This window comes from Lycorma delicatula, chromosome 5, assembly GCF_047948215.1.
Source record: "Lycorma delicatula isolate Av1 chromosome 5, ASM4794821v1, whole genome shotgun sequence".
Taxonomy (NCBI): Eukaryota; Metazoa; Arthropoda; class Insecta; order Hemiptera; family Fulgoridae; genus Lycorma; species Lycorma delicatula.
In genome coordinates this window covers 112,111,034-112,123,279 of record NC_134459.1, presented here as the reverse complement: position 1 = coordinate 112,123,279, position 12,246 = coordinate 112,111,034, and the positions used below count along the sequence as shown (strand labels likewise).

The 12,246-nt window shown below is 30.8% G+C and overlaps 1 protein-coding gene across 1 annotated transcript in view; it reads right to left on the bottom strand.

Moving 5' to 3' along the window:
• The window catches only part of LOC142325728 (AMP deaminase 2-like), an 80,322-nt gene that overhangs the window by 25,483 nt on the left and 42,593 nt on the right, over window positions 1-12,246 (bottom strand). Inside the window, exons 10-13 of the mRNA XM_075367759.1 lie at window positions 11,672-11,835; window positions 7,772-7,898; window positions 2,256-2,416; window positions 1,276-1,396 (exon numbers count right to left, since the gene is read on the bottom strand). Coding sequence (XP_075223874.1) covers window positions 1,276-1,396; window positions 2,256-2,416; window positions 7,772-7,898; window positions 11,672-11,835 — 573 coding nt within the window. The remainder of the gene's footprint in view (window positions 1-1,275; window positions 1,397-2,255; window positions 2,417-7,771; window positions 7,899-11,671; window positions 11,836-12,246) is intronic.

Below are 12,246 nucleotides of genomic sequence, written 5' to 3'. Positions count from 1 at the left end.
CTGAACGTACCTGCCATGTATCTTAGTGGGTGCAGGTTGAAAAACCTTGTTTATTACTGGTGGAAATGTAAATATTAATTAATCTAATCAATGTGGATTAATTAAATGAATATTTCTTTTTACAAATCCCACAAATAAAAGACAAAAGGAAAATAGTGTTAAGAGGGGGCATAAACTGCAACACGTTGGACAGCCCCCCCAAAAAAAAAACATGTTAACAGTTATACTGATTTCTGAACAGTTCTGTAATATAGTTAATATTTTAAGACCCTTTTAATTATTATTCAGGAGAACTCGCTAACCAACTGAGAAATTTTAATTAACTCAAACAATTGGACACCTGGAACAAAAATAATCAGTAACATAATCTATCTCCCAGAAACAAGACATTAGACACCAAACGTGATGAATTTGTCTGTTACTTCAACATTTGGACCATTTCATTTCAGCAAGTGCATAATTACTGAAGCCACCTACCTAAGACATAAGTGATAAAATTTTCTATCATCATTACCAAAACTGATGTATTTATCTACAAAATTTCATAGTATAAATACATTATTCGAAAATAATTGCCTGAGAATATGTTTACATTAGAAATTCAATCTGAAGTCTTGTAAAAAAAATATATAATATGCATTTAACAGGAAACATTATTCATTTTATTTCAAAATTATAGAGACATTTTTTTGAGTATAATTATTAGTTTGTATAACTTCTTGATCAAAATATTTAATTTTTATAGATTGATATTTGATTTAATTAATATTTCTAAGCATCAAATCAATGTAAACTTCAACTTTTATCAAATTTAAGATATTAAAACAACTTTTTAAAAAAAAAGTTCAGTTTGAAAATTGTGTGCTTACAATTTTAATTTTCTGATAAATAAATGAATTGTTACAATATAAATGCTAATTTACTAAAAACATTACAAGAACAAAATTTAAAACTATAAAAAGTTGCAACAAAAATATGCTAAAGTAATTCAGCAATAAGAATTTGTTTTTCACTTACATCACACAATATTTCAGTTATATGAATCAACATACAAATAGCTGTAAACAATTTCATAAGAAATGAACATAGTTAGGTAACAGGAAACAATTGTCAGTACTGAAGAAATAGTGCTGTGCTATTTATGATTTTAGCTACATTTCCAGTTTCAGAAGTTATAGTAATTTTTACCATTTCACTCAAATTATGAGTTAATTTAAACAATTTTATAGAAAAAAAATTAACACTTAAAATAAAAGGCTGAACAAATAAACTAACCTTCCTTAGCTGAAGTCCATGAGAAATATTATTGGCCAAAATAAAACCACATACTAGGTGTTGAAGTGATCCAACTTCACCACAATGAGGTCTGAATGCAAATGTATTTAAACCTTGCTCCCTAAAAAATAAAATTATAAGTAATACATCAAAGATTATGAACTTAAGTGAAAACTTATAAAAAATGAAAACTATTTTTTTTATTCTACAGCGGATATGCAAATAATATATCTACGCACTTTAATAAAGTTATGAACTGCCAGTAAACTTAAAGCACAGGTAATAAAAAATGTTCTATGCCACTAAATACAAAATGTTTTTTAGGGACTTCTAATCAAGTAAGTTTTTTTTTTTTTTACTTGATCTTGCCACATAAATGGAAGTGGAATTTTGTAAGATATGAAAAATGTCATGCCTGATTGAGATTGGAAATGGGACCTCCAGATGAAAGTCTGAGATGCTATCACTCTACCATGAAGATTGGGGCATTGTTATTTTAAGGTATTTTTTTAAATAACAATAATTTAATTGTTACGTGGTGTGTTTTTAAGTGATAGTTTTATTATGTTTCATTTATAATTTCTATCTTTTTATTTATATTTCTAGAATAGCATATTGCACAATGAGAAACTGATTTAGTAAGTTGGTAGCCGTAAAAACAGCTGTTTCATGCAACAGATTGTTATTACTGACATTTACTGAAACTAAGATTTTGAAAAGCATTAATCTGGTAGAAGGACAAGATTTTTCAACATGTAATTTAAGTGCACTGTCATTAACAGGAAAAGGTGGAAAAAGGCAAACAAAAATTAAAGCTTGCATGCAAGAATTGCAGATTATGTTAAAGATAACATCTTTTTATCAAATTACAATATCAATCAATGAGTCTTACACTGTCACTATTGTAGAGTAATAAGAGTCATTGTAAGTCAATTTTTAGAAGTTAAAAAATGAAAATAAATTCCAAACAAAATGCTTACTTTCGAAAATTATTAAGAACTGCCATATTTGCATATGTATAATACAAGTAATATGCATAAGATGGGTTTTCTTGCTGATTCCATTCCTCTGGTGATAGATTTTCATCCAACACCTGGCTCTCAGGTTTGCTTTCATCATCAACTGAATCAAATGCAACAACCTAAAAAAAAAACGTACATTTTATAAAATTAAAAATTTTATTATGTGGTATGTTTTATGTGACAATAATATAAATGAAATAAAGATATTATGGAATTTTAAACTTATTTTTATCTTCAAACTTATATGGCTATTGAAATTTAAAATAATGTTATTTTCATGCATTTTACTTATTTTTAAATCTTAGTTATTTTTAATTTTAATTATTCATAAAGTTATTTTTAAAGATATCATTCTGTTAGTGGTAATCATTCATGAGTACCAGTGTAGCAGTTCTGAGTACAAATATGCTATTAACTTGCTACATCTCAAAAGAAACATCTGCAATCTCTTCATGAATTTTAGCCTTCAGTTTGTTTTTTTTTGTAAGGATGATAAAAAAACACTAGGTTTTTAATATCTCACAAAAAGAGACCATAAACTGAAACATGTGGTGCTTACTCCCACCAAATTATATTATCTTCTGGGAAATGATTTGATTTCCTTATATTTTGGAAATCACACCATTTTTTAGAAGACAATATAATTTGGTGGGAGTGACACCAGATTTTTCAGCTTATGGTCTCTTTTTGTGAGACCTTAAAGATCTATAAATCACTGTGACTGCAGCTCTGTGCTGCTAAAACCCATGTGGTTTTATTCACTGCATAATTGTTCAGTTTATAACTGAAAAAGATTTAAATCATATTGCTGTATTGTTCTGAATGAACAGTAACCACACAGCCATATTTTCAAAAAGAAATAGAGCATTTAGTGCCTTTTGTGCTATTGTACACTATATTGGGTTTTCTGCAGCCCAATATCTAATTTATTAACGTAACCAGTTAGACAAGTTTCATTAATCTTTAACAGGGTGCATTATGAACCCAAATATTTTCAGGAAATTTTGTTTTTATCACATTTTGCTAAAAACTTAAGTAAAAATGACTCTCCAATTAAGAATCATACATCTTTTTTATTCCTGGACTTTATGAAGACTGTGCAGATAAAAGTTAAAATCTAGAGCAATCTTCCACTTAAATAACAATTAAACAAGGCTTGTTACCACTATATAGAACACTGTAGGTAAAGCTAAAATTGGATTGAAGGTTTCTGGAGTTTGGAATTTTTTAGTATGAATGATTCTTACTCAACAGTGAACCGATAACTTCAGCATTTTCAACCTATGTCATGCCATAAGTATAGCAATGTAAAATTACATAAATTCTGAGTTTTGTTTGTGAACATGCTAACAAGAAATCCCAACATTAAGCACTGATTAACAACAAAGATTATCAACAATGTGTAAAGATTCCTGATAGGAGTACAAATGAACTTATACATGTGAACACCACTTAATATGGTTGTAAGTGAATTATCTAAAATCAGTGCTACGTGTAGTTAATCTTAAAAGTCACCTAACTCATGTAACTGACTCAAATATATCAAGCCACAACACATTGAACCTTCCTCTGCACTGCAAACATAATGACTAACATGCATGTGTTGCTTGCATGTACTGAAAACACAATGTGCGTGCACTAGTTTTCACACATAAATTTTGAGTGTTTCTCTTTCATTTAACATACAGTTCATCTCTTAACGATGCTTGTTCTGAAGCTATAACAATTTAAAACCCCACTATTATCTTATGGACACACTGTACAAAAATCTATTTAAGTCAGTGATTCAGTGAACCAGAATTTAAGAATAATGATCTTTTTTAGTTGTCAATACAAACAGATAACAGAAAAGTCACTGATTAAAACTAGATTGCTTTAAGTTCTACATGACTGAACACTTCCTATGAGTATTAAGTGATACACTGTTTACATATTACTTTATTTATATTCAAATTAATTTATTTTTAAGAAATCAAGAGTAGACGCATTCAGTTGAAGATAATGGTACTCAAGAAAGGTTACTAAAAAAAAAATGTAGATGAGAAACTCACATCAATTAAGCCACTTTATTATTTTTATTATTATTATTATTATTATAACCTCCTCTATGAATCATGAGACCTTGCCGTTGGTGAGGGGGCTTGAGTGCTCAGGGATACAGAGTAGCTGGACCGAAGGTGCAACCATATCGGAGAGGTATCTGTTGAGAGCCAGACTAAGGAATGATTCCTGAAAGAGGGCAGCAGCTCTTTCAGTAGTTGTTAGGGGCGTGAGTCAGGACGACTTAAACGGCCGTATCAACATCACTCAGTCCTCTGAGTACTGCGCAGCTGAAAGCAATGGAAAACTACAGCTGTTTTTTTTCCAAGAAAATGTGGCTCTCTGCATTTTCACATAGCAATAATGGAGGCGCCTTCCTTGGTAAAATATTCCGGAGGTAAAATAGTCCCCCCGTTCAGATCTCCGGGTGGGGACTACTAAGGAAGGGGTCACCAGAAAATTAAAAAAAAACATTCTACGAGTCGGAGCGTGGAATGTTAGAAGCTTGAAAAAGGTTGGTAGGCTAGAAAATTTAAAAAGGGAAATGGGTAGGACAAATGTGGATATAGTAGGAATTAGTGAGGTTCGGTGGGAAGAGGAAGGCGACTTTTGGTCAGGTGATTTTAGAGTAATTAACTCAGCGTCAAATAATGGGCAGGCAAAAGTAGGTTTCGTGATGAACAAGAAGATAGGGAGGAGAGTGGAGTATTTCAAAACGCATAGCGATAGAATCTTTGTAATAAGGATAAAATCAAAACCTAAACCGACAACGATTGTTAACGTCTATATGCCTACAAGCGCCCATGATGATGATGAAGTAGAGTGTGTATACGAAGAGATTGATGAAGCAATTAAACACGTAAAAGGAGATGAAAATTTAATAATAGTTGGAGATTGGAATGCAAGCATTGGAAAAGGCAAGGAAGGAAATATAGTGGGTGAATATGGGCTGGGCAAAAGGAATGAAAGAGGGGACCGACTTATAGAATTTTGCACGAAGTATAATTTAGTAATTGCCAACACCCAATTTAAAAATCATAATAGAAGAATATACACTTGGAAAAAGCCAGGCGATACTGGAAGGTATCAGATAGATTATATCATGGTTAAGCAAAGATTTAGAAATCAACTCGTTGACTGCAAAACTTACCCTAGAGCAGACATTGATAGTGACCATAATTTGGTGATAATGAAATGTAGATTGGGGTTTAAAAACCTGAAGAAAAGGTGTCAGATGAATCGGTGGAATTTAGAGAAGCTTGAGGAAGAGGAGGTAAAGAAGATTTTTGAGGAGGACATCGCAAGATGTCTGAGTAAAAAAGATAAGGTAGAAAATGTAGAAGAAGAATGGGAGAATGTTAAAAAGGAAATTCTTAAATCAGCAGAAGCAAACTTAGGCGGAATAAAGAGAACCGGTAGAAAACCTTGGGTTTCAGACGATATATTGCAGCTGATGGATGAACGTAGAAAATATAAGAATGCTAGTGATGAAGAAAGTAAAAGGAACTATCGGAAATTAAGAAATGCTATAAACAGGAAGTGCAAACTGGTGAAAGAAGAGTGGATTAAAGAAAAGTGTTCAGAAGTGGAAAGAGAAATGAACATTGGTAAAATAGACGGAGCATACAGGAAAGTTAAGGAAAATTTTGGGGTACATAAAATAAATTCTAATAATGTGTTAAACAAAGATGGTACACCAATATATAATACGAAAGGTAAAGTCGATAGATGGGTGGAATATATTGAAGAGTTATACGGAGGAAATGAATTGGAAAATGGTGTTATAGAGGAAGAAGAGGAAGTTGAGGAGGATGAAATGGGAGAAACAATACTGAGATCTGAATTTAAGAGAGCATTAAAAGATTTAAATGGCAGAAAGGCTCCTGGAATAGACGGAATACCTGTAGAATTACTGCGCAGTGCAGGTGAGGAAGCGATTGATAGATTATACAAACTGGTGTGTAATATTTATGAAAATGGGGAATTTCCATCAGACTTTAAAAAAAGTGTTATAGTTATGATACCAAAGAAAGCAGGGGCAGAAAAATGTGAAGAATACAGAACAATTAGTTTAACTAGTCATGCATCAAAAATCTTAACTAGAATTTTATACAGAAGAATTGAGAGGAGAGTGGAAGAAGTGTTAGGAGAAGACCAATTTGGTTTCAGGAAAGGTATAGGGACAAGGGAAGCAATTTGAGGCCTCAGATTAATAGTAGAAGGAAGATTAAAGAAAAACAAACCAACATACTTGGCGTTTATAGACCTAGAAAAGGCTTTCGATAACGTAGACTGGAATAAAATGTTCAGCATTTTAAAAAAATTAGGGTTCAAATACAGAGATAGAAGAACAATTGCTAACATGTACAGGAACCAAACAGCAACAATAACAATTGAAGAACATAAGAAAGAAGCCCTAATAAGAAAGGGAGTCCGACAAGGATGTTCCCTATCTCTGTTACTTTTTAATCTTTACATGGAACTAGCAGTTAATGATGTTAAAGAACAATTTAGATTCGGAGTAACAGTACAAGGTGAAAAGATAAAGATGCTACGATTTGCTGATGATATAGTAATTCTAGCCGAGAGTAAAAAGGATTTAGAAGAAACAATGAACGGCATAGATGAAGTCCTACGCAAGAACTATCGCATGAAAATAAACAAGAACAAAACAAAAGTAATGAAATGTAGTAGAAATAACAAAGATGGACCGCTGAATCTGAAAATAGGAGGAGAAAAGATTATGGAGGTAGAAGAATTTTGTTATTTGGGAAGTAAAATTACTAAAGATGGACGAAGCAGGAGCGATATAAAATGCCGAATAGCACAAGCTAAACGAGCCTTCAGTAAGAAATATAATTTGTTTACATCAAAAATAATTTAAATGTCAGGAAAAGATTTTTGAAAGTGTATGTTTGGAGTGTCGCTTTATATGGAAGTGAAACTTGGACAATCGGAGTATCTGACAAGAAAAGATTAGAAGCTTTTGAAATGTGGTGCTACAGGAGAATGTTAAAAATCAGATGGGTGGATAAAGTGACAAATGAAGAGGTATTGCGGAAAATAGATGAAGAAAGAAGCATTTGGAAAAATATAGTTAAAAGAAGAGACAGACTTATAGGCCACATACTAAGGCATCCTGGAATAGTCGCTTTAATATTGGAAGGACAGGTAGAAGGGAAACATTGTGTAGGCAGGCCACGTTTGGAGTATGTAAAACAAATTGTTGGGGATGTAGGATGTAGAGGGTATACTGAAATGAAACGACTAGCACTAGATAGGGAATCTTGGAGAGCTGCATCAAACCAGTCAAATGACTGAAGACAAAAAAAAAAAAAAATATTATTATAAAATGATAAAAGTAGGAAGAAAAAGGTAAAGAAAAGTGTATGTAAATTTTATAATCATTAAAGAAATCTTCACTTACTACTTACATGAAGAAGAAACTGGTGAAGAACAGGATGTGAAGAAGGGTCATTAGTAACTTCAAATAACGATAAAAAAATATTTTCAAGAAATTCTTGGAAGTTGTTTAAAATTTTGTTGGTACAAAACACATCACTGAAAACAGAAAATCAAAACAGATCACTTTTAATGAGATGAATATTTGTTTGCAATATATGCGCCTTAAATTAAAAATAAATAAATAATCACAATTTTGTTTTTGAGTTAATTTTGGGGAAAAATGAAGTTGGAAAGTAACTGGAGCTGTAACTCTACTAAAAATCAGTAGATAATTTCTGAGATGCAGGTTTGGTATAAATGAAAACACAAGACTAATTTTTGAAAAGGTAACTAACTATTTTATGATATTTCACAATGATTTCTCAAAAATTAATCAATGCAAACCATTGGAAACATTTAAAAAAAGATTATTTTTGTAAAATTACACCTGTAATCATAAACTTAGTCTTATAAATTGTGTTTAAATGCAGTAATGCACTGTTTTAACTTTGAGGCCAAAACAGGGGGAAACGTTTTGACTGATCATAATTCAAGAATAAACCATTTGTGGACTCATGTTTAAACGAAGTTTTTTCATTGTTTTAATTAAAGGAATACATAAAACGTTTAGCAGAAGCACTCTATGCTTTTGATAAAAAATATGTATTCATATCAAAAAAAGTCTGTATTTTATGATGTACATCGGATTAAAAAAAAAAATCTTCATTAATATTAAAGCAAAAAAAGCTACAACAAACCTCTACGCTTTCCTGGCATTGGTTATTTATTCTTACGTAGTGGAAAAATAATTATACATGAAAAAGTTACCTAAAATTTCTTTTTTGGAGTAAGGGTAATTTATGATGAAGTTTTATTGTAAAATTATCATTATATGTTTAAACAAACAAAAAAGTTTAAAAAATTCAAGAAATTGGTATTTTTTCTGCTCCCTCACTGACAAAAAATCATCTTCAAGATAACTTTTTTTATTTTTCTGTGTTTACTATGTTAAATGCAAGAAACTAAAAAAAATTCCACTAAAAATGTACAACCAATAAAAAATCTTACATTTCTTTTTCGGGGTGGGGATGAAATTTTATTATAATACCATTATTAAAAGTTTATTATTAAAACTAAAAAAATTTTGAAAAATTCAGAAAAATGATATTTTTAAACTTTGGTTCCTCCACCACCACAATATTGTCTGCAAAGTGTTTTTTTTGGATTGTTTGCACTATTGCTTTGCCTAGGAAGACATTAAAAAATCCAATTAAAAATTATGCAATAGATGAAAATATGTGTTTTTACTATTTAGAGATGGCGGAATTTTGAGGCAAAATTTAAAAAAATATGCAAAGATAAATATGTATACATGTACTGAGTTTGTAAAATGAGAAAATTGACCCTCAAAAAACCCCCATGGAGATATTGATCCCAAATTTTTAGTCTTTATGCCAAATTTCATTAAAATTGCTTTATCCAATCAAAAGTTATGAAGCTTCAAACATACCAACACAATGTACATAAGTACATACTTACATAAGAACATTACCCTTTTTTTTTATTTTTAGGTTCCTGGGTCATGAAACTTTGAGAAATGTAAAAAAATCATTATCACATTTTTGACTGATTACCATACTTTGCTTCTTGCATCATAGCTTAAGAGCTATGATATCAGTAGAGTAAAAGTATATAATTTCTGGAGGGATACTGGGTATAGATAGTAATAAATTAATAAGCAGGATAGCAACTTAATATCAAACTTTACAGCACTCTGGCAATGAGAAAAATTATCACTTTAACATGGTAAAGAATTATACATATTATACATTGATATCACTAATACTGTACAACTGTGCCACTGTTCACCAACAGTGTTTGTCAATGAGTTAACATTACAAATCAAATAATTTATAATCTTGACTTTATATCTACTATAATCATAAAGGGTAAATTATATGAGGATGACCAGAAAGTAAAGATACAAGAAGGCTTACTTTAAAATTTTATTAAGGTGTTTATGTGCAAATATTTAACTGACAATTTTAATTACAATTACAATAGCTTCAATTTTGACATAATCAATGTCACTGTCCAAGTAATTATTAAACTTGGGACAACTAATGAATCCTCCAAATCCTCACCCATGTCACAACCACTTCTTTCATCTCATCATCAAACTTTTGTCAGGTGAGATGTTCCTTCAGCTGAAGAAAGAAGTAAAAACCACTTGGTGTGAGGTCCAGTCTATGTAACAGGTAATTAAAAAACATCTGTTTCCAACTGTTGACCATAACAGAGATGATGCACATAGTGTTGGGCTGTTAGTTGTGGAGCAGGCACACTACTTGTCTTATCCTACTTTTGTTTTGAATAGCCAGTCATAGACATCATAATGTCTCATGATATCCACTAAGAGAAATTATTTTGCCTTGGTGCATGAAATGAACTGAGCACTTCTCTTGTAACAAAAAAACTGAAGCCGTATTTTTTGGTTGAGGTTATTGTTTAAATTTATTGATTTTTGGGCAGATGAATATTTTACCATTGTAATGCTGGTTAATTTAATATAGTACTATAAACTCGTTCCATCTACAATCACAATAGAGTCCATGAATTCATCTCCTTCCTTCAATGTGTATGAGAACTGATTTAAGATCTCCTCAGGTTTTTTTTGTTTTATCAGTTAATATTTTGGATAGACTACACAAACATTTTAGAGCAAAATTTTTTCCCCACTGGTTTATGAACTATACTTTTAGACTTCAGTAAACAATTAATTCAAATATCAATTCTCTTACTGGCAATTACTGTCATGAATATCAGTCCATCCTTATGAGAATTCTTGGTACCATTTCAAGACACTTTGTCAATCCATAATAGACAACTGTGATCTATGAATTTCTGTCAGCCATTCACTTAATGTTTGGTAAATATAAATCACAAAACTAACTTTACAATTGGCATGATTTTGGATCAACTATTTTTTTAAAAATGTGTGACATAAAAAACCTCAACAAAGTTCACTTTCTTTCTAAATAAGGCATGGCATAGACTAACCTGATTGCTATGTTATCTACACTGCCAATAGATAATTTCCTAACAGCCAATTTGTAATGTAACTTTTTTCAGACTTGTCTCATACTATCTTTTTTAAAATAAGTCCTAAACTTATGATTTTCTTTTTCTAAATAGCATGATCTTAGAAACTACTTGATTCCTGTGGAACACAGTTTATTATAGTTTGTTATTGATTTTCAGCAAAGTACAGCAAATACAAACTACTGAATTGCCTGTATTATTCTAAATTTACTTTTACTATTATTCTAAATTAGATATCAAATTAATGTTAAATACATGCAATAAGAATTTGTGGGCAACACTTGCCTAAGACACTGGATAATTATTTTTAAAATGTGGAAGAAGTTGGTTAATTTTGTTTCAGTTACCTCTTGCAGCAGTTATTTTTATAAATTATTTTTCAACTTCAGAGTATTTTTCATCATACTGATGAATAATATAATTTGTTATATGTCAGTAGACCTAGCACAATTTACCAAAATCACCTGGCTTTGTAAAGCAGCTAATGGCAGTATTGGTAAGGGTCGAACCAGGCTTTGGGCTTATATGCACACCTTATCCATATATCCATGCAGTGAAGTCAGAATAGTGTTAAAAGAAACATGTTAACAAAAGAAGATTTTGTTAGATTTTAAAAAATGCAATAACCACCAAAATCAATAGGGTTGTATCCATAATGAAATTAGCAAATGGAAAAATGTCCATCCAAAATAGATGAGAAGGGAGCTTGAGGGGAGTTGTCTCTCCTTTTAATTCTCTAATAACATTAATAATTGTTCATATAAGTTAATTTAAAAAAGTTACTGTACAAGATTCGAGGCAGTTGTACCACCCATGATACATTTTCTGAGTACAATTCATTGGAAACAGCCCAAAGTGCAAGCTTATCCCATTCTTCTTTACTTTTGCCATATATTGAAATCCTCAGTTCTGCTTTTAGATATTTACTCTCTTCAGTTTCAGAAATGAACTCCTACAAAAGTAACAAGGAATTATTTATAACTATATTTAAAATAAGTTACATAATCTTACTTATGAATGTAACATTTACTACTAGGTTAATCTAACATTTATTTAAAATAAAAAAAAAAAAATAAATAATTGTTATATAGTATGGTGTTCAGGATTCTCAGCAAGATCATGGAAACCTGTTGTTTCTTTCTACCAAGAGTTGCTCACACAGTGGCATTCTGATGATGTGTGAATTAATTGCCTATATTCACGTGAATTCATACTAACAGTAATCATCTTTACTTTCCTGGTTATTGCTCTTTTGCTGAAGTTGAAAATTTTGTTAAGAATTTTTTGTGAGGGTCAATGTTTCATGAACCTTTGTGTCCAAAAAGCATGAAAAACCACAGAAATTTCTGTACATTTTATCTAC